Source organism: Trichoplusia ni, chromosome 1 (genome assembly GCF_003590095.1).
Source record: "Trichoplusia ni isolate ovarian cell line Hi5 chromosome 1, tn1, whole genome shotgun sequence".
In the NCBI taxonomy this organism is placed as follows: domain Eukaryota; kingdom Metazoa; phylum Arthropoda; class Insecta; order Lepidoptera; family Noctuidae; genus Trichoplusia; species Trichoplusia ni.
Genome location: NC_039478.1, coordinates 1,133,349 through 1,157,505, shown reverse-complemented (window position 1 = coordinate 1,157,505; position 24,157 = coordinate 1,133,349). Strand labels below are relative to the sequence as shown.

The following is a 24,157-nucleotide window of genomic DNA, read 5'->3' as shown; positions in this document are numbered from 1 at the left end:
ATCAAATAGTAAATTATAAAGAAAAAATTGCGTTGACTAAAAAATGAATCCGATTTCAAAAAATCCTTTTTATATCATCAAACACACGGACGAGGTCACGGGCAATAGCTATTATCTAATAAAGCAGTGTTCTTCTTTGTCATGAAAATTGTTTTGGCACCGACTTCAAAAAGTTTGAAATAAAGTATAATTTTTAAAAAGTATAAGTTTGAACCTCCTTTTTTGAAGTCGCTTAAAAAAGGAAATTGATACGTAATAAAAAAACATAAACGACTGCACAACACTTCTATGAAACACTTAGTTACGCTAAAAGAATAGTGTCGTGCCAGACAGTAGCATATATAAGTTTAAACTAGAATTTGCTATTGTTGAAGCGAGATGGAACACTCCACAGCATTTAGTGGCGTCTCCTTTCCACAACCGCACCAAATAGCTTGTAGTCAGCGTGTTGAAACTAATGTATTCATTACTCGAGTCAGAATATCGTCTACTAAAGTATTTCACGTTAGTCACAATCCTTTGAAGTTGTGAGTGCTCGACTAGGCCATAAATTAAGTCAACAGCAAGTTTAACCCAAATGTGAAGTTGACAGACCCAGTTTTTCAAGCTACGTCGGGTTAAAAAATGATTTTTAAAATAGTATTGAAGCGTTTTGTTTTAGTTAGGATACCTAGGTTTTTTCGCTATTTATGTTTACCTTTTCCGTTTTTGGCTGGGGTATTTGGAACTATTTTAGGGTAAATCTATGTCATTTCTAACGAACGGGTCGATTCCTGTTAAATCTAGATTTCCACTCCAGCAAGGATACGTAGCGAAATAAATATGATAAGACTTAGAGCTCATGAATTTAGAAATGACTACATCTTATAAAAGCAGGCTGTGAACCTGCATTTAATGACACAGAACCAAACCGCAACGCTCAATGGCAATGATATTCGTTATCGAGTAACTGTATAAAGTCTTAATTGTATACCAGATTTCGTTTTACTTTGCCTACAACACACACTTAAGCTTTGAAACATGGTAATTCGGCCACGTATTATATAGTCGTACTATACAATATACAGAATTACATATTTTATGTAGGTACACTTAGGTAGACACTCCCGCAAAATGTGGGAGACGAATTTATCTGAAATTCCAACCTGATCTCAAATTCTGTAGGCATACATTAATATGAAATCTTTAGGACTCGCTAAATGAGTTATTCCGCAAAAGCGTCTTTTACGAGGGCTGTTAGGGGAAGTGTACTAATTTTAGCTTTCCCAGAAAATCGAGGCCACCTGCATTATGGTTTATTAACTTTTAGGGCTGATCCTTATCGCGCCTACTCACTTTAGAAATACTTACTTCGCTGCGTAACAGAGAAACGCGATTTTCCTGAACAGATTTCTGGAAAAATCTGAGAGGAATCACCTGCACATCGGTATCTGCGTTTCAAGGATTTGCCAACTCTTATTTCGTTAAATAAGTCCTGTATAGTTTAAATATATTTACGAAATATCAATTGACTTTAACTTACTACAAAATAAATAATTATTACTTACTTTTCACGGAAGTAATATGGAAATTATATGTGTGGTAGATAGTCAATTTGATCGATAGATAGAGTACTTATTAGTTTCGGCCGTAAGCCAGTAAATATATCTACTTAGTGATGGAAAGATTTGGGTCAGTACATAAGTATATATCATGTCATAATTCGTGTTAATGTTTTATCAAATCATGTATAGTTATGACTGTTGAAGATGTCGAAATGAGTCTGCATCTTCTTTAAGATGTGGTATCCGCTCTCAATATCTCCTCTTAGAGCTAAATTTAGCTCTATATTCAACACACAAACAAATGCCTACCTATTTTTTATGTCATTCAAATTTTATGAAAACCGTTTTTATTGCTGTAAATTTCATTGTCATCGGCTTTGAAGGCACCCTAAAAATTTCAGTCTTCTAGCTTACCGGGAAGCGCCCCAAATTCGAGTTGCAAAAATCCATCTTGAACGACAAAAAAAACAAGAAAAGTGAGTGTATAAAAATGTGGGAAAATGAGCGTGGTGATAAATAAAACACGATTTATTAGGACACATTTATTCAAGAAAACACATTGAACAAACAAAGATTCAAAATGTATTTTACTATATAAATGTGCGACTATCCAGCATTTACGGTACACCATTCAAAAGGCTAATGCCTGCCTGCCTTGTCTAAACTTTGACGATCGAATGCTAAATGTGCTAGGATTATATTTTTTTTACTTTTTTACTGCCATAATAATTTTATAATGCGAATGTAATTAACCTATGGATATATATCAAGTTATGTAAAGTCGACATTTAATAAGTGCGTCGTGTATACTGTTACATGTATTCAAGAGTGGTCAAAGAGTTCGCTAGACAAGTTAATTTCTTAATGTGAACCAAAAAGGGGTAATCGTATCTCATGTAATACTCCAATGACTAAACCTAAAATGCACAATTTTAAAGAAAACCAATAAACATTATTTTTTAAGTACATTTTGTAAAGCTACGTGAGAGTAAAGGGATGTCCTTATTTTTTGTAGAAAAGATCGCAGTCGTGGCTTCAAAGCCAAGGTTTACGATAAATTTACAAATTCAATAAATATGAGTAAAGTCTCGAATATGTCTCTTAAGATCACTCCTAAATATTAGAGAGTAGTTAATTCTAATCAGTTATTCATTGTTTACTAATACAATAATTCAATACTTACATCTACTTACATTTACCTAATTACGCATCAAGACTAGAATTGCCATAATCAACTAAATAAATGATCCGACAACGTAACAATTAATAAAATATACATTATACTGAAACATTAAATAGAAGCTTCTTAATTATAATTGCAAAATAATTACTTATGTAGATACTTAATAACAAATTCTATTATCAAATAATTTGCAAATCAGTAAACACAAATTATAATAAGTACATATTCTTAATATATTATATAACCACCATTAAAATTAATTACAATAAGAGCAAAAAATAATACTAAATAAATGAAGCGGCGCTCTACCAGATTACAATGATATTAATCCCATTAAAATTGTTATAATATGAGAACTATTAATTGATTGTACGTAGGTATGCAATATCATAAAACATCTATCTAATGACATCAATTGAAATATTACTTGGTATTCAAATTGGTTAAATATAATCGGTTATATGTGATTAGTATATTAATGGGTGATAGAATCCCAAAGATCTAAAACTAAAATAATTATACATTTAGAGAACAGGTACCCAATAAAACTATTACGAAAGGTGTAATATGGAAATATTAAAAAAAGATTGAGAAGTGTGTAATAATTGAGTACCTTAAATTAATTAAGTAAAATCTGTCCTGTTCAGCGCTTAGGGTAAACTATACCGTGGTGGTGCCGGTGGTATCAATTCGGTAAAATGGTGTTTAATTATACATAATAAAGGTTATATTTGTTTGACAAACATTTTCATTAGCATTACCCTGTTAGCGTATCCAAATCGAGTCGTGTGCCTGTGAACAAAGAAAGAAATAAATTAAAAAGGGCAGTTTTTTTCACATCCTTTACAAAAATCTTATTCTCAAAGAAGAATAAATCATTCAGTTAAGATTTATAACCTAAGTTATTATATTTTACTGTGAGTCAGTCAGTCAGTCAGTCAGGCAGACAGCCTGCATGTTGTCTCCGATTGGCATATAGAGTTGTTTAAGCGACATCATGCATGGCAGATTGTCCTGTCAATACTTATAAATAAAAAACCGTTAGTAGGTACAAAGAACTCGTACCTACGTTACAAGGGATGAGTAGAAGTGTGTGAATCTGATACTTCAAGCAATAAGTAACCTAGTCGCTGTTAACTCAAGGCATGCTTTAGAGTAGGGCTGCCAAACGTCCGGATAAAACCGGATATAGTTAGGCTTTTGATTGCGTGTCCGGCCAAACTAAAAGGTGTCTGACTTGTCCGGGTTTTGTGAGACTGACTGAGCATTCGATATTTTTTGATATTTCGTAAAGAATTGGCAAAATTTTTATAAGTCTATATTTTGAATAGCAAGAGACAGTTCTTAAGTTACGTTTCTGAATCTGGGAGTAATTCACTCGATTATATATAAGCCTGAGAAATTCAATTTATAATAATATACAATATATCTTGAATATTTATTATACTTAGAGTTCAGAAATAAGAAAGGCGCAGTCGTGAAATTCTTCACGGTTCGCTACGCGGCGTAGCGCGGCAACTTTACTCCAGCACTACTTTACAGGACTAAATTTTTCATCTAGGTACTACCTATTCTTAAAAAAAGCGGAATATATGGGTAATATTAAGATAAATCTCAGTATATTGCGAAGTATAGCTAAATCTCATTACCCTAAAGCAATCGGTATGAAAAATCATTTTACTCCGATATACCAGCTGAAATTGAACAGTTAAAAGTACGAGTCGAAGATTAAAATCAACCATATTTTTCGACATAGGAGTAAACCTGCTAAACTGAAAAGGAATGAGATTACGTTCAATAATACAATATTTTTGAATTTTTCTCTAGTAACATGAACAACATACCGTTCACGACATTCTAAAACTTGTAAATGTAAAAATTTACGATTAATAGAAACTAGTCTTCAAAAAGGTTCAATATCTGCTGTTTTCGTGGATATGTAAATTGTAAAATGTACCTTATTCAACAAGGAATATGGTGCATTAGAATTGGTAAATAAACAGAAATGGCACCGATTTTAGCATATTATTACCTAACTCGTTTATTAATGCATAAGAGGGTTCTCATGCAGACTTACTGGTGACTCATGAATAAATACGTAACAGAAACCGAACACGAACATAAGTAGAAATGCTTTGCTTAAATCAATTCTTGTTTATTATGGACAAGTACCTATTCTATGAAAGTAAAGGATGTACCTATATTTTATATTATGCATTTGCCACGTGTCGCTTTACAAGGGGCTGATCCATCGTGACGTAACATTTATACAAACTCACTACTTATACGTTAACGACTATTGTTTCTAAATACGTGGTATATTCGTTTTCTATTAAGTTTTTTGTTTTAGGTTGATTTTTAGCGATTTAAAACTGAAATTTTAGATGAAAAACCCCAAGGTTTTTACTTTCTTAATTTCATTGAGTATTAAAACCATTTAAATAGTACAGATATCAGTTTACAGATATCAGACAAGGAGCTTCGTTGCGTAACGTGTAATAGATTTTCCAACCAAAAAAATTACAATCGTAGCTGACCTCAGTTTGAATAAATCACAATTTGAATATAAAACCTTCAGGGAGTTCTACTTTCGTAGGTGTTAAACAAAAGCAGTATTCATTTTTTTGCATTTATTTCCCAGACGGTCGGTGGCCTTAAAAAAGCAGTTCAAGGTCACTAAGCGACCCGCGGGCAGGGTCTGACTCAACCACCTTCAGCCGAATTACGAAGGCATTACGAAGGATAAGAACCCAAAATGAATACTTACGCTTTGGTTCACTGAATACTTTCTTTTAGTTTTCATGTGGGGTAAAGTCTTAAGTGTCTTTGTAGGCAGGATTGGGGCTTACATCCGTCATGTCCATACTTCCGTGTGAGCCTTATCGACAGCTCTTGACGACATGCTTTATAATGATCAAAGTTTATAGAACGGGACGATTGTATAACCCGTATCGTGACCATTTCTTTTGTTTATAACGTAATGGTCTTTCTTTAAAGTTATCTACTGATCAGAACATTTCCTTTTTGCGTGGTACGTTTAAGCCGAGTTTTATATCTTGATTTGGCAATCGACTGTGTTTTTAGGCAGAAGCTGAATTAACAAGTTTTGTTTTTTCAGGCTTGCAGATAAATCAATGAAAATTAACACAACCAAGCAAGATCTCAAAACTTATTTATTTTTAAAGAAACTAGTAGCATCTCACAGAAGAACAGGTAGCTGGTCCTTAAACGCAATTTAACTTTATGGGTGAATTTCCCGGACCCAAAAATTGCGTGGCATCGATGAAATCGGTACTAAAAAGCATTGTTATAATGTTCTAACATTTTTTTTTAGGTAGATGACATAAAAATCTATCTGTAGCACTAAATATTTTATTAATATAATTAATAGGTTTTCCAAAAAAAAAAGTTAAACCACATAATCTTTCATCGCCGTGTTTGTCCACGACTCACCTTGATGTATTAAAGTCATCATTGATCAAAAATGTATCGTTATTTATATTAAAACTTAGTTTTATTTGGTTCGTGAATAGTTAGAGTATTGACTCGGAATACATTTATTCAAATATTTACACTATACAACGTATGGTTAATAAAAAACCATTTGTCCCAGAACTACCTTTCATCGCCATGTCCTAAACATATTTGAGAATATTGCATATTCTAACGTTTTGCGTCGCTCCCGTTTTGCGTTAAACGTTGCATATAAGTAACGTCGAAAGGCTAGACAAGGAACGACGTGTGTACGTGCCTGCGTTTTCGAGCTATAGTTAAAAGTATTCAATTTTTTTGGTACTGGACATTTTTTCTTTCATCGCCGTGGATAGGTCTAACTTCTATTTCAATAAGTTTTTAATCTCGATTGAGCATTCAATACAATGCCATTTATATTTAGCTTATTTGTAAAGTGTTCATTACTGTGAATTATTACCAGTTTTTTAGTAAATTGAATTATACCCCTTGATTTTCATCGCCGTGCTCTCATTTCCGTGGTTTCCGTGGACAAAATTTGCTATGGCAATGAAAAAAAATACACGGGAATGAAAAAAATATCATCGCCGTGCCTTGTAAAACAGTTTCCTTTCATTGCCGTGGCCACGTGTTTCATTTCCGTGACTTATGTTTGTTTCGCCACTAGACAGGAATGTATCTATTTATAGTTATATTATAAAAATAATATCATGTGTGACTGGATTTTTACACATTATATTCTATTATTATTGCGTATAAATTAATAGTATTTATTTTTGTTTCAATGATTAACTTTATCATTTAAATATTCTTGTACACTATAATAACATTTCATTGCCATGGACGCCTGTTTCATTGCCGTGCATGCATGTTTCATCGCCGTGGCACGGAATTTTCAATCTTGTATATCTCGTTAGTTTTTTAAGCTATCTGCTAGATATTAAGCAAAACTGCATATCTGATCGAAAACTTGAGAAAACACTATTTTTTATTGTTCTAAAGTTGAAGAATAAAAAATCCACGGAAATGAAGATTTTTTTGGACCTGTTGAAATTCACCCTTATGATGTACTTAAGTACAGCTCTGTGCACACCTTACACATCTTTCGCAGATTAAAGTGGCAGATAACAGTTCTTGTTTTTGATATTTGTGCATTTGATTGCATGTATAGAGCACATTTTTTATGTAGACCACGACTGGGCACAAGCCTCCCCCAAATTCTTCCACGATACACTTACCTAATTATTAAATAAGTAAGTGCTGAAGTCGTTTAAATATAGGCCAATTTAAAAACTCACCAAGTCATCCGTGATGATTACAGGGAGTCCTTTTTAGCAGTATCGGCGGGCGGCACTCCGGCGGCGGACATCTTCCGGCGCTCGTTGCGAGCGCGGGAGACCGGCCGGTAGTACTGCTCGCTCCTCCGGCGTCAGCGCTCCGGCACCGGGGCCTCCGACTCCAGCTCCATCCACAGCGAAGAAATGACGCGCGCTTCTGTGTAGTCAAAAACTAATTAAAGTATTCCCATAAAACCAAATTGGCCTTTTGGAAACAATGTAGTCCTGGCGAAACTGTCATGTCTGTGTTCTAAATTGTGACGTACTCCAGAAGAGATATCGTAGCATAGATATATTAAGACTATGGGGATTGCAGTCTCCAAGATATTTCACCAACCCCGGAATAGGGAAAGAGAGGTTCTAAATAATCTGTCGTACGTGTACGTGTCCGACATCTTTTTGCTTTTCCCTTGCCCAGGTGTCTTTAAAAGAAAACGTCAGCCTAAAATATATTCAACCACTCGAAACTAGTCTAACAATTCGGTCTTGTCCATCTTCCGTCAGGGAATCAGAATAAGCACAACTACTAAATCAAACTGAAATCAATACTGGTTTAAAACAGCAAAACCTTGTAAGACGTACTGAAATAGACTGCAATACACCCAAGAAATGACAAATGCATTGATTTTTATCGAGGACAATTAGTTTCTTTGATTACACATTTAACAATGTCAGTTACTGATATTAAATATAATTTTTGAGCAATTCAATACAGAAAAGCTTCCACAAATAAGGTATGAGAGGCGCAAAGGCTACTTGTTATGTGCTACTAAGTATACTTCGTGATACAAAGTCTTAAGCTGATAATATGTTAAGCAGGCCTTGTTTATATTTATCTGGTCCAAAAGACTAAGAAAAAATGAAAGGAACTTGATGAAACTTGACAATCACTTTTAATGAGTTAAATTAGGGATTTTTACTTATATTTCCTGCAAAAAGTTGTGTATCAATCAAATTCTAGATGGAGGTATTAAAACAGAAGTTTAAAGATAAATAAAATAGTTACACAATACGTTTAAGAAAAGTAAGTATCTGTCTATATACGTCAACATATTTGTCATGAAATTATAGTATGACATTAACAAGCTGGATACTGTAACTCAAAAAACCTCTACAGCAAACTTATTGAAAACTTTATAACTATTTTTGTGTTCAAAAACAAACAAAACAACGTGAAACCTTTATGGACGTGACCTTTCATAATTGCGACAATTATAGAAACACTGAACTCCTTTTAGTAAACAGCGTGTGGTTTATTTCGGTGTATAAACCACAGTCGTCGTTACGATAAGTCTTTATAAGTTACCTTGTATCGATTCTATAATCTCAGAGTACGAGTAAGTAGTACTTATACATTCCTAAGTAAAGGTCAAAATAAATATGGTACCTCGCTACAACGACGTAGGTCGTTTGATGCTTTGCATGAACACTAAACTAGCAATATTTTTGTTCATTCTTGTTTTGTCAGTAGAAATTGTACTCGGGCTAAAGTACGTTTGGCTAAAAGTTCGAGATTCAATTCGCGTGATTAAGAATTAAAAAAAAAACAGAACTCTAAGTATTTTAAGACATAATGACAAACATCTAGATAGTAGTAAGAACGTCCGCTTGGGAAATGGAACCGCTTTTTCAGAGTACATAGGAAACCAGATTATGACCTTCATAGATTCTGTAGAAGATTCTAGTTTTTCCCGCCTTTAAGCTTGGCATCATAAGCGAGAAAACTAATAACAAAAGTAACAGGTGTTGAGTGTATTTACATTGGGCTCCAACTTGTTAGTTTTGATGTGCTCTTATTGACAAACATTTCGGCACATCATGCCGAGAGCAAGAAAATGAAACATTTATATATATCTCTTTTCGTTCGTGGGAAGAGAACCAATCCTTTTGAAAGGCGTGCACGGGAACACAGGTCCAAAATGCTATCGTTGTCTAATGTGATGACCATCGAACTCCGCTCTATAGACAAACAGACATGTAGCCCAAGGTAGCTACAAAACTATTGTCAATTGTGGAAATACACTGAGACGGATAAAATCGTGAGGCACCCGGGATTACAAAATATTAAACTCAAATCAAATAAAGACGCCTTTGCCCGCTGTGGGGCATACATTGTTATTGTAGGTACTAATTCGGGCTATTGGTATACTAAAAGTTATCTATAATAGAGAACCAAAATATATTATTCAATGTTAGAAGTTTTGCGAAAGGATAAAAGCTATTTAAGTACACATCCATGGCATATAGAACAACAATAATACTTCGTATGATAGAACGTCAAAATGTCTCCAAATATCTTTTGGAAATGTATTCATTGTGTCACACCAGTGGTACACAAAAGTATCCTTATACCATGTCAATTGGATGCCTTATTCAGTGGAGCGTGGAGCGTTGCTTCAGTCAACATGTAGCCAAACGGCTCATATTATTCACCACAGCGACTCGAGTGTTTGTCCGAATGAATACGTATTGATGGCAAATATTGTGTTTCGTGTTACTCGAAACAGCTCAGAGAAAGAACGTGGACAAAAGGAATCGAATAGTTATTAATGAAATGGAATATTTCGGTTAGCGTATCCAACTCGACTCGCGATTCCTCACTAAAAATAAAAATCAATTATCAAACTTGTCGTTCAAACGTCGTTGCCTAACCTCGATCTTTTAAACAAGCGGTATGAAAAATGCCTCATTGGTGAAAAATTTAACTGTCTAGCTTCATTCGTCATATCCCGATGACATACATATGGATAGACAGAGCAAAGTCTATAACAAAGGCCTCTCTTTCAGTACAGATCCTTAAAAAATAATTATAGCCCCGAAAACCTTTATGTTTAAATCACCTGTACTGTTTAATTGTTTCACAATACCTCACATTATTTATACAGACAATAAGAGTAAAAGGGAGTCACGATCAGCACACAGCCCGCAACGTGTAGACGCAGAAGGTGATTAATGTTCTTCTAATTTTGTTCCTTTTGTTTTGGCCAAATAAAACACACCGCGTTCCCCACAACATTACAGCCACGAAGCGATCGCAAAACTTTGATGACAATAAACCGCTAATAGTCCCAGTTCGTGCCACGTTATTTTATAGTCCAACAAGGACACGTTGATTTAACTAGATGTTAAACTCGTAGAGAAGCGCACGGATTCGTAATATATCACAGAAGGAACATTCTGTCAAAGCCTCTTGGGATGTTGCCAAAATCGAAACAAAAAGCAATCATCAGGAAAAGATAATAAAGTTAGAGAATGGGTATTGGAAAAAGGTTGTAAAGTAAAAGTGTTAAAATGTATAGTAAAACTCGTTGCTAGCGTCGCTTTTACAGAGAAAGGATATCTTTAAATGTCTCTGTGTAAATAGGAACGACGAAAACTTTCATTTTTTTCTTCTGGGCTTTGATTCTTATATCCTAAAACATAACAGACCAGAATCTAGACTGTACATATAAAGCCATATCCTTTGTCGATAACCTGTGACCCCAAGGCGTTTAAGAGTTTAACACACTATTATTATGAAATATTGCATTGTAGACAGGCGAATATCAACAGTAAGTCACCTAAATAATTCAATTCTGACAGACACAACTGCATTACAACGGCATCTGCGCAGTTGATGCTACAATATGACTTGTGAATATGTTGTATACCTACGAAATCAAGAAGTTATTCATGAAAAACTATAAGCTGTCTGCTAAAACATTCAATCAAGTATTTGTTATAGTCTAGTATACAAAACTTGGGCTAGTTCTACCAACAAGAACAACAAGTTTTGGACACTAATATCGGACGTTCCAAATACCAAAAATGTTTTGGAAACTTAAATTGAAGATGCCTGGTCGAACATTTCTAAAGGCAAATTTAATATAAGTAAAGTTTTCATTATCTTCTTGCCATAGTCCACTGTACACAGGCCTCTCCCATGGTATGGTTGAGCTCGATCTTCGGCTTTAAGTGAATTATTGAATTAATATTCAGGTCCTGTTCAATTTAGTGCTTTATTAATGATGCCTAATATTTATATCTTGTATTTGAAATCTTTGCATACTCAAAACTTGTTTAACCATTTGCTAGATTGTTTTATATTCATGATACGAGTACCGTTTTGTTTTAAAATACTCATGGAAGCTTCTTATTGACAATTACTAATCTAAGTTTTTTTAACTACATGCGTGTAGTTGTAAGCTCCCGAAAGAAAATAAAATATAATTTATGTATTATTTGCATTTAAAAAATCTCTTTCACAAACAAGATGTGGTTTGCAGCTCAGTTACAGTTAATGTATCCACAATTATATAATTATGTGCTCCATAATTTATTGGTAACAGTCTACCATTAAGCGGGTGATATCATATATTGTTACAATCGAATTTGTCACTTGTAAATTATGTTGCAATGCCAGAGCAATAACTTATTAATAATTATAACCAGCTTTTGCACGCTGTTTCGCTCCCATGGATCGAGAAATATTAACGTATCTTAGTAAAAAGGCTTTTTTGGTATTTCGTAATCAAAAGTTATTATCATATGTATGGTATTTCCTGAAAATCAAATTTAGTTTATTAAATAGCCGTTGGACGCAATCACTTTTTATTTTTTAACATTATCTAGAAACCATTACATATAAATCAAGCTGTCAGTTTCAGCCCAGCAGGAACAAGCATTTTATTTAAATATTGTTTTTTTATTATAAAAAAGCACTCTCACTCATTTAATAAGTTGGGAGATATTTATACCTATAAATGTATGACACAACGCTCCTTTACAAATTCTCCTAATATTACCGTTTCATGTGCCACTTAGCTCGTATCAAAGATCTAGATATACCTACCTATTCCCAAATTCATTGATGCGACTGTTGACTCTAACTGCCCGTGTAACTAGAATTTAGACGATGATCCTGTTTTGACCTTCGACATCAATAAGAGAGTTACAGGCTGCTAGTTTTCGACACCTCAATACAATAATTTTAAGTTATTCATAAATTTGAGTCTCTAATTAACTAAGGAAGATGAGGGGTTGTTCAATGCAGAAAGGTTCTAATCTAATGCTAGGGTAACAATATATGGAATTCTATCTCTATAAAACAAACTATTCCTTTGTAAACTGTACTAGAAAATAAACAACACAGCTTGTAAATTATATACTAATTATCTAAGAATTGTGCAATTTCCCAGCCTTCGGTTCCTTTAATAGTAGTAATTATCAATTACGCTAAGGTTACAAAATTGTTATAATATCGATTGTCACTGAGAATAAAACTAGACATTGACGCACTGCGAATAATAATGAGCGAGTGGAAGGCTTATGATGTTGGAAAAGGTATTACATGATCTGAAATTTAGGAATAAATAACAAACATTAACATACGTACCTTCTCCGCTGCCGAAGCTATAATTTATGTCTAATATTTTGTAGAAATTACTTAATTTACAAGCCCTAACATTTTAATCAAGGCTGGATTCTAAATATGAATACTAATCGATAAGACATGACCTCGAGATTGTATTGATTAAAGATTCAACAAAAGATTTATGGATATATTATTCAAGAAATTAATTGATCGATAATGAGTATGAAGTGCGTTAATATTTCTTGTTCTTTGCACAGCAGCAATGGTCCTGCGGTGTAATTTGTGATTATTGACGACACAAGCTATCACTATCTATATAAGTGAGTAGTAGTGATGTTTTCTTTGATTTGGTAGACATTTGTATACAAGTAATACATACCACAGTGTAATTAGCAAGGACGAGACATTCGAGCTCTCACTCTTGAAAAGCTTTGGCACTAATTCTGCTGTTTGTCATTGGCAACATGGGCACGGAAAAAGTAACTCTACTTTTAAACAGAGTAGGATTTTAAGATCGGTTTGAAATCTGTTAAGTTATCATCTTTTTGTACAGAGGAATATTATTTAAGAAATTTGCAAAATGGTTTTGCCCCTGTAAGAACAGAATAAGTACCAAGATTGGAGGTAAACGAAGACGTTAGACATAACAAGTTGCGGTCTACGTGAACACGTTCTTAGTAAATTCAAACTGTGCCTACCTTTTGCATTTGGGGCACCTGCGCTTTGGTAAAAATATCTCACCCGGTTTCTCTACAGGTCCAGCTTCGGTCGGCAGCTCAGCAGCCTCTTCGATGCAGCTCTGTTCGTCAGGGAACTGGACGTGTTTCTTGACGGCGGAACGGCTTGGTTTTGATAGTACGGACGCTGTGAAAATATGACCTTATTAGTAAAACCTACACTGTCGAATTTACCGTTTTCAAATTTATTCCCTGTCCTGTGAAGCTTTTTTTTAAACCAAAGTTTGGTCAGGTGTGTACCGTTCCAATTTTTTTTCAAACATGACCTTTAAACATTTATTGTCATGTTGGTAACAAAGGCTCGTAGTTGATACAATCCGAACATTTTATTGTGTCACTCAGGGAATAGATTTGAATTGCGTATCGCCAACTTGTTTTTTCGAAACGTGTTTGATACAGTTGAACAGGCTGTGGGTTCACGCAACAGTATTGCTTAAATATTCCATACATTTTTTTTGAAAAGACAAAGAGATAAAAATGCATTTATTCGGGGTGTAACAGAGTTTTATGATTTCGTACGGTTTATTTACACCTAAAGCAATGTTTTCAGTGTTGAGTTCTGCATATGCAAGGATTGCATTTGAAACATGCGAGTATGTACAGTATGTAGGTATAGGTTTCTTGAAATTGAAATGATCTGTAAATAAGTGAAGATTGAACCAACGTCGCGTTAGAAAATAACCCCGTAATGAAATCGTTCAGCTTGCAAATTTCACTTCAAACGATGCTTCGAGCAATATATCTGCTTATTATAGTGATATCAATCCCGTATGAACTCATATTTCAGCAATTTGGCGAGGTTATTTTGTTTCCTTACTGTACGTTTTAATGTATATCAATACGATATGAAGCCCTAAAGACTAGAATATTGAAATACTCGAATCAAACTCGTGATGGAATATGGTTTTAAACTGAACCTGGTGGCGAACCAACCCCACAGGCAAAACAAGCTTAGATAGAAGAGTAGTTCCTTTCATATTCACGTGCAAAGTTTTCTATTTCATAGTAAAGAGTTTCTATGTGTATTAATTATAGTAGTTACTCATTCTTAGGCGTTTTGAATACCGCAATGTGCTTCATACGAGAATCAATAAAACGATTCTACGATTTATTACCATTGCCTTGCTTTTGATATTCGATATCGGCGGTATTACCTCGAACGGCACTCGGGCCCGAAATCTACTAAACTCTAACTTGTGTTCACAATTCCGTAGACTTTTATGAAAGCTAATGTATCATACTTAGGCAATATTCGCGGCTTGAGAACATTTTAAGATATATAAAGCGAAATGTTTTTGACTTCTACAATATTATACTACTTCAGAATATAAATGACTGTAATAATAATATGTTGTGGAGAGGATTCTCGACTTTCTTTTAGGTTTTTTAAGCCAAACAAATTAGGCAATATTTTTGCCAAGCAATATATTAAGGGTTACAGAACATAAAAGGTACGTGATAACGAAAAATAACCCTGTTCCCTGTATTTGTAAACCACTGGCAAAGTAAAAACATGGTGTCTAAAAGGATACGTTACTTCGGCCGAAATTTATTCAATTCCGTTCAATCTTAACTTTATTGATTGATATTGGGGATAAGGCTTTTTTGGCATATAATGTTTGGTATTTACGATATTTTGCGTAGTTCCAAATATTCGAACCAAGTTGGTTGACAGGTAGGTTAGTTTAGTCCACATCTATTCAGTTTGTGAAAACTATCAAAATACAGTAAATAAATTCAAATTCAGTTCAAAGTTAAAGCAAACCTTTTCACAATAATGAAAAAAAAAACATGATAAGCTAAACCCACTTAGGTACTCAGTAAACCTACTTGCCTTTGTGACAGAAGTTTCCTAGTACCCTTGTAGGTACCAAAACTTAAGCAAAACCACACATACTTGAATAATAAAAAAAAAAACAAAATAATTCCTTCTCACAAACTTCTCATGGATACGATGTGAAGTAAGTAAAAGGTTAGACCGAATTGTCATAACAAAAAAACTAAGGCAACGGTTTTAAATTACCTACTCTTATGAACACTGCACCCAATATTGCCCGAATGACAATATCTCGAAAGATTTATAGATATTACGATTTGAAAAGCATTCTCTGTGAGAGAGATTTCATTGTAGAAGAGGTTGTTCAATAAAACGCTTTCTTGATTACGTAGCAAGGCAAAAACGGGATCCTACAGCCAAGTCTATGACAGACCTTAGAGCAATCGAATTTCATTGTTACTGATAGGAGCTGCTGCTAGCTTAGGAAAGAAAAAATAAAATGCAATCGTTATAATTTAGTGAAATTTTAATATTGCCACAGCGTTTTACTCTGAGGTTAATTTAATTAAGATATGCTCCTGCACTGCACAGACTATTTTTAGACAGTCCGTGGGTTGAAATAAATCTGTAAATCTTTTAATAATCATGTTATATTCTGTTCTGTCTTGCTGTCACTAATCTTATCATACTATTTTATTGATAGCTCTAACTCATGAATGGATCCTTTATAATTGGCTCTCTAGCTCTAAAATCTTTCTATTATATACGAATTCGATGACGTTGGGTAAGCTAGTATTTAATTTCAATTATTTTCATTCACAGGTTACCTTAATGAGAAGAGATCCAGTCCTTTGCAAAGGCGTGCACTTGGACACAGGACCAACTTGCAGAGGCCTTGATGAGAACTTTAATCATATAAGGATCATTCACCTCCGCTCTATGAGGGATGATTCTATCCAATATTAAGTTTATCAAATTTTTTTATATGTTTGATTAAAATTAAAACGGCATTTTATGTTCTTAATACAGGGACTACCACCATTTAATGCAATAAGGTAGTTACTATTGAGGATGCGAGACAATTTCCTACATGACGTAAAACAACGTCCCTCTCCTACTACTTAAAGATCTTATTTTAAGTCGTGGGTGTTGGTCACCAGGACTTACTGATCGGTTTGGTTTGGGGCGCCTCGGAGAACTCCTCAGGGTCACAGCGGCTGGGCATCGGTCTGCCCGCGGAGCGGCGGCGGCCGCTTGGAGCCGAGCTGGTGGTCTGCGTATGTTGAGCCGTGGCCGTATACTGGACCGTAGCCTAGACAATAATAAAATAAATCATGATGAGCGTGCCTACTAAAAGAATAAATTAAAAAAACATTCTAAAATATTTTGTTTTTTTATGCAATTTTTTTATTACATTAGAATCGCAATTAGAGCTGATGGAAATAGAACAGACAGAATAAATATTAAATTCGAAACGCTGGCTAAAATTTAAATGGACATTTTGGAAGCAAAGAAAATATTAAAGGATATAATGAAACAATCTTGGATCTTGTTCAATTAAAGAAGATACCCACTGTCTAACTATTATTGTGTACTTTGGTATTCTCGTCTTAAATTTACAATTAGCAGCAAATTCGCAGCAGTAACGTATCTAATCCTTGGTGTAAAGGTCGGTTTAATAGGACAGTGATGTATACGACCGCTGCACGCTGTATAAACGCCAAGCGTACATAAAAATGTATACATCCTTGACCTGGTCTATCTCCAGAATACATCTTATTAAGGCAGTGTTCGCTCGCTAAGACCTTTCCCTTCCATTTGTCCCTAGTCGCTACTCATCCCCAAGATCTAGTCAAACTCTTTAATATTTATAGAGGTATTCGTGATAACGCGGTCTCACAAGGTTTTAGTCTAGCTGATACTTAACATTAAATTCTTTATTCAAAGCTCTTCGTTTATTAGGTTACTGAAATGAGATTCTCGTGTAGTGTCTTACATTACATTTTAATTAAAACCTGTTTACAAGTACCCTACTTAACTTTTGAATACATGTCATAGAGTAAATATTATTTTCGTTTGAAAATTAATTACATATTTAATTTTAACTAAGTAGTTCCGATAAATTTGTCATTCACGTCATCACCAGAGCATGGTAATAGCTATTCGAGTTTGATAATTAAATTGTGTATTATATAATACTTACTAGCAGTAAAGTATTTTTAAATATTATGAACTAGTATCTGTATATTATTTTAGTATGTAAAGCAGAGCTTAATAATATCGTATTCGGTTACCAATGTGCAAAGATCAGAAAAAATATACTACGGAAAATACAAGGATCCAAGCATGACAAAAACCGTTTGCAAAGAAGGAGGTTACAAAATTTGTCAGTCAATTTGCTAGTAATGTTAGATCGTTGACAGAGGCCTAAGTAAACGACGCGAACAATGGTCAAAAGTTTCTTGTAAATGAGGAAAATCTGAAACAAACCGCTGTAAAACTATATCCCAATGGTAAGTTCACTGAATGATATTCTTGCTTAACATTGTACTTAAGTAAAATAAGGTTTTGTTTTATTAAGACGCAGACAACTTTTAATGATAAGAAAACTGAAACAATTTTTGCATAAGTCTATCGTATTCTTGGTACTTAAGTGATTTTTGCTCCAAGATTATACTTCAATAAAGTTAAGAGACCGATATCTTTGAATTAGATGAATAATTAGGAATAAACTCACAGTAAATAATTATCTTTTAATGGTCAGTTGCCTGGCCCTACACCGAAGGAGGGTACTATACCCACCCAGGACAAATATTTGTGTGAAGATCAGTTTATTCTGAACTTGGAAGTATACAATAATGTTTTTGTATCTAGTACTAATTACACTACCTTTGCTAAGGGTGACGCTAGATGGCGTTGGGTGATTGTCGTTCAATGAAATATAACATATCTGTTTACGAAATTATGTTCTGTTTATTATTCTAATGGAATACGGGAAATTGTTAAAGCATTTATTTCTAAAACAAATATGAAAAACGCAACTTTGATTTGATATTCACGCATAAACTACAATTGAATCAATCACTGAAACTTGTTTGTTTGGGCATTGTGGAATTGGTATATCACGTTGTATAAATACTTAATGAAAATAACGAATTCATTTATAATTATCATGAAGACAATACTAATACGGAAAACCATAATTTATGTCACGTACTGACGTACGTATAAAAAATTTATTTAAACCGCAGAGAAAAAAGCGAAATATTGCGTATTACAAAAAATCTGCCGACAAATAAAGCGCGCTTAAAGCAATTTTCAAGGGTGTGTTAAGATTCGTCATAAGACTACGGGCGTTTTGAAAATCTGACTAGAATTTGTACATCAGCCACGCAAAAAAATGTAAATTGCATTCTGTATGCAGTACCTAAGCCTTGGAGTCGACCCCAACATAACTTACCAGACTGATGTTTATTATAGTAATAAGGCATTGGTAGGATAACACATTTAAAAAAAACCCAAAACTAATGAAATTTTATGTATATATTGCATGTGACTTGAGCAAGTTTCGTAAAGCGTTGCATTTCTTCTAACCTAAGATTTTTTCTAGAATATTAAAAATATAGGATAGTCTATCCGAAAATAATTACACAAAAATTTGTCTACAGTACAAAAAAGGGCTACAAAATAATCTAAACAATTTCATCTATCCTTTTCAGTCCCAATTTTACACATCTTTTTTGCTGTAATGCAAAATCCCTATTAATGTTATTAAATATTTGTAACAAATCACTGTGACTCTGAAACCGAAGTCCACACAATGCGTTAATGACGAACACCACTAATGGCATTCGAGAAGCGAGCTCGATGGACTACCGAGCCGACCGGCGACTGGATTTAATTACAGGTCTCCATCTCCATTATGCATCTTGTTATTAAGTTATGAGACATCTTGCATCAGCTTTAGCTGATGATTCGGTTTCAACAATTTGCTATTTGTCGTAATTCACAGTGTTATAGTCAAGCATTTTATTCGATTCCAATATTAGGAAGTAATGTGTAATGTAATTTTGATGCTTCCGCAATCTTGGGCTAATTTCATCAAACCTAAGAAAACTGACTAATTCAACCTTCTGCTCATAACGGAGGTGATAGAGGTAATATCATTAATAGATATTGATAACTGATTTATTCGTTTGAGAGATTTATGCCACACATACACACATATGACAGACATACACACATTTTAAACTCTAAAACCCACTTGTTTTTGCATCCGCGGTTAAAAATAGACCAGACAAGATAAAAATTTCTTCAATTCGTAGTTTAACGAATACGATTTGCGCAAACGGAAGCAATAACGCTGGAACAAGTAGAGCAAAAGGAATAAAAATAAAATTATATCATTGATGTTACGTCACAACTTTGATATAAATCAATATCAATTCTTTTAGAAATCATTAATTTAAATACTATAATAAACTCTCTCTTTAATATTATCCTGGATACTATGATAGTTAATTCTTTGAGTCCAAATTCAAACCACGAATAGGTCACTTGAAGTTCGATTTATTTTTAAATCTCGTGATACTGGCCAACAAATCTTTTTGAATGTCGGTAAGTCAGCTTTTTAAATATAAGTCATACACTTCTCTTTATCCCGACCTCTTATTCTGTTTTAATTACCCAACTGTGCGTTACATAGTACCTGTATTTTGGTTGACGCTGCGTGAAGTTACAAAGCAAAATTTCAAACAGCAAACTCTCTGAGAAATAACTTCTTGAATTGGTTAAAGCTAAATAAGTAAATGTAGAACTTTTGTACTTCGACAAGGCAAATATACTGTAGGAATTCCCTAGATGACCATTATGAAATATTCCTGTGTCTCATGCATGCAGAACTTAAAAGGGTCTTTGTAAGCATTGCAGTCAGAAATGAATGCCATTCGAATGGCTGAATCCAAAAGTTAGAATGTTCGATGATTCAATACAAAATTACCCTAATAGAAACTACATGAACATCCCAATGCTTCCCATAACTTGAGCGAAATACTCTGAAATATACTGTATCTTGTTTTGTTAAGGTTACTTCAACGATTGTGTATACAACATCTTCAAGACGTCGACGTGTCATTCACTATTCCCAATATGTCGAGTGTTTGTCTCCGCGACTGATATCTAAAACGTTTTCGCTATCGATCACACAACACGTTTGATACGTAGGTTGATTGATTAACATGCCAGCTTCGATCAAAAGGACTAATGGCATTCAGCGTACCAAACAATGTATGTGTTATTGTCGGTGGATTACGCGTCGCCAGCCACGGCCGTCGCATTAAGCTGACGTGACTTCGCTAAATGTGTACTAACCGCGACCAATAATCACATACTATCAAAACTAAACAAACAATTGATTCAAATGTTCTAGCTGATTTCAAACGCGCCTGTCACCAAAACCTGTGGCCAATCGTTGACAGAACGATTGTTGCAATGCAGGTTATGCTGTTTGTTACAGTTTTATCCTACTCCCACTAGTCTGATAACATAACTATAAAATTCGAAATATCGCCACTTCATATTTTTACGAACATAATACTAGAACGCATAATAGGCCTTTGGCCTGCAATAAAAACTCCTTGATATTGCTTATATCCGAGGTTTACAATTCATCGAAGGTCAAGCAATAATTAAGCACCAAAAGTATTTCCACGGACATCATTCATCAAACGTTTTGATAAAAGCTTTTCCGTTTGATCGCCGATATAAAGATCGTTTGATAGAAACCCCCGATAACTCTTACTTGGTTATTGCAGAACCCGTACAAACGTTTATTCCATAGTTTTGTTGGATAGAATTTCTGTCTGTTGGAATGAAACGATGAAACATCTATTGTTACGTAAGCCATCTGATCACAAATCGGAGTAGCCTCGTCCAACTTATTGTTGCAGGAGTATTTGTTACGAATAGATTGCGAGGATGATGAAAACATGAACAAATGCCGACGTGTATATAGAGCTAAGTTCAAATAAGTACAATGTAACAGCAAGAACAACGAAATTAAGCAATGTTGTTCCAGTAGCTGTGTAAAGTTAGGCGAAACTTAAACAGATTGTGTTAAGTTAACAAATTTTCAGCTGTAGGGTGAAGGGCTTTCAGAAATCATTGTGTCTTTCTATAATTAACATGTACGGGGTTATATGCGTATCAGAATCTTTTACTGAGGTTAACGACCTACTTTTAAAGTATGGAAGCGAGTGCGGTCTAGCTTCCGCGACTGAATGTCACTTTAAGAGGTTAGGTCTGTACTTACCCTGTCGACGTTGTCGAAGGCTGCGGTGCCGCGACCTTCATTGTACTCCTGGAACTGCGAGATCACGCAGATCATAGCGTAGATCTGTAACAACGATATCTGATTATTTAGTTGTAGACACATTGACATAAACTTTTGGGTTAGACTCCCATCTTCCGTTTATTTTTTGCCACTTATATTGTCATTTTATATACCACAATATGTTCCTACATAGTGGTACTATCGGTAAATACAATTTTTGATGCGTTTATTCGGCTATCAGAAGGAACGAGGTTTTATGAACATAAACATTCAAATTATGTAAAGAAAAATGAACTACATATGACAGCCGTGTATCCATGAGATTCCTCATGCAGATAAACAAGATCCAAATGAAGAGCCAAACATCATACACAAAGATCATATCTGCCTTTCAAAGGGTTTTAATATTAGCGGGGCGGTTATCAGAACACTATAGGTCTCCATAATTCTTAGACGGAATATTAATTCAAACGAGCCTTCATACGACCAGATTTAACTTCCCCCTAAATCAGGTACAAAGGGTACAAATAGTTATGTTCAGCCGCAAAGTTCCAGCATATATTGATTTGCTTTCAAAACATACACTTGCCATTTTGGACCTTATAACCTTGGAATAGAGTATATTAATATACTTTTATGTATTTAAGTATTAATAACATGATTGAATAACGATCGTAGCACGTGCCTCGTGTTATCGTTGTTACAAAAGACTTAAGACATTTTGCTCCTGACATTTTCTACAAAATGGCTGCTTTCTGCCTTGTTTATTGGACATGTTAGCAGTTAATAATTTTATCAGTAACGGAAAGGTTGTTGAGACGAAGAAAATAGTTTATTAAGGTTGGCTTTAAGAAATCAAGTCGCAAGGGACTAAATAATTTATAGTAATTTTCGTGAGGATAATTCTTTATTAAAATACGTTTTAATAATATTTGATGAATACTTGTGAGTTAACAGTCATCTTTTAAGACTAAATCATGGCTTATATATTATTACGAAATACACGCATTATACATATTTTAGTAAATTATTTTACGTATTTTCATGTTACATAGTTTACTACTCAACTATATCATTTGGCTTCTTCTGAGTTTTAAATGACTACATGAAGATATTAAGCAAAACGATAATGAAACCTCTCTCAATTTATTAAGATTAAACTAATCGCTTTTCAACTCATCTTCATTAATCATTTAGATAATAATCTTAAAATCTCCATCCGCATACAAGTTGGTTTTTGGTTTCAATACCACGCCTCACTACCAAACATTTTGATTAAAATAACATAGTTTCGAACAGAAATTGATTTAACTAATTTTCGTAACTACACCACAAGGGTGCACCTACTGGTATTTACTAATAGAATTTGTAACGCTCTGCTAATACTGTATGTACCTATTGTGCTAAAACTTGTACGCTTGAGCGCCTTCATTAATTATATGGGCAAGCAAGTAATTCATTTCAACCGTTTTCAACAATATCTCAATTATTAATTTTAATAATGTGAGCAACTACGCATGAAATGCCTTTTAATAAGGAAATATCAGAGCAATCAAATTCATTATAAATTATTTAAAACTCATAGTGTGATATTAAATATGCAATATTAAACTAAGCTTTATAGAAATTTGCTTAATACGTTTATCTGTCTAGACTTTTTCGTGCTATCTTATGATCTTCCTGTTTGACCTTATCCTTTTTTTTATGCGGTCTTCTCAGTAGGCGCAGACATTGACTAATTTCCCGGATTTATTGGTGAAATTTTACCAGCCTCTAGCCAGAGTACAAGCCTCCAGCCAGACTTGAATCGGCTGATTACCAAATTTTACATGTATCAAGCGTTTCCTTGTCTGTTTTGCCGAATGGTTCTAGACAAGGGCTGGTAAACGATGGCCACTTTAAGAAAATTTAAATCATTTATTCTGTACGACGGTATCTAATCAGTTAGCACGACTTACATGATAACACTATTACAATCCATCGACTAAATTTGTCGACGAATAACGAGTAAAATAACCCATTTATGTTATTTATTATAAGTACATAACTTTCTCCAGTCTGTGAATTTATCGGTGCGATTAGATCGCGTATGAACATTAAAGATGAGCTAGACGTTACAACTTAACATCTAAAGTACTAACTCAAGTACTAAAAAGTTTGAAGTACCATCTCGATGCAGCTGGCTTTTGGGAAATTCCAGATGAAACGTTCTCATCCTTGATTTAGAAGACGCACATGATAGCCCTTGATTACAGGTCGACAAAAATGTGTTCAGTTATCAATTCAAAAATTCTCTTTTTATTCTCTTCTCAAAGATTGTTAACTTTATTTTAATAGACTTTTTTCTCTCTTAAACATACCATATTCATTTTACCGAGCAACACACATTTTGCTTAGAAGACGCTACCAACTAGTAAATGCTTC

General features: G+C 34.2%; 1 protein-coding gene across 3 annotated transcripts in view; it reads right to left on the bottom strand.

The window, feature by feature from the left end:
* Nucleotides 1–2,990: 2,990 nt before the first annotated feature.
* LOC113501432 overlaps nucleotides 2,991–24,157 on the bottom strand; it is an 83,918-nt gene continuing 62,751 nt past the window's right edge. For 2 of the 3 annotated variants that reach the window (XM_026882685.1, XM_026882762.1), the window contains exons 6-10: nucleotides 21,713–21,796; nucleotides 16,570–16,714; nucleotides 13,630–13,752; nucleotides 7,497–7,692; nucleotides 2,991–3,519 (exon numbers count right to left, since the gene is read on the bottom strand). In XM_026882685.1, coding sequence (XP_026738486.1) covers nucleotides 7,628–7,692; nucleotides 13,630–13,752; nucleotides 16,570–16,714; nucleotides 21,713–21,796 — 417 coding nt within the window. In that variant the 3' untranslated portion in view covers nucleotides 2,991–3,519; nucleotides 7,497–7,627. Of the gene's footprint in view, nucleotides 3,520–7,496; nucleotides 7,693–13,629; nucleotides 13,753–16,569; nucleotides 16,715–21,712; nucleotides 21,812–24,157 lie in introns of all 3 variants that reach the window. The other variant, XM_026882604.1, reaches the window with a different exon arrangement.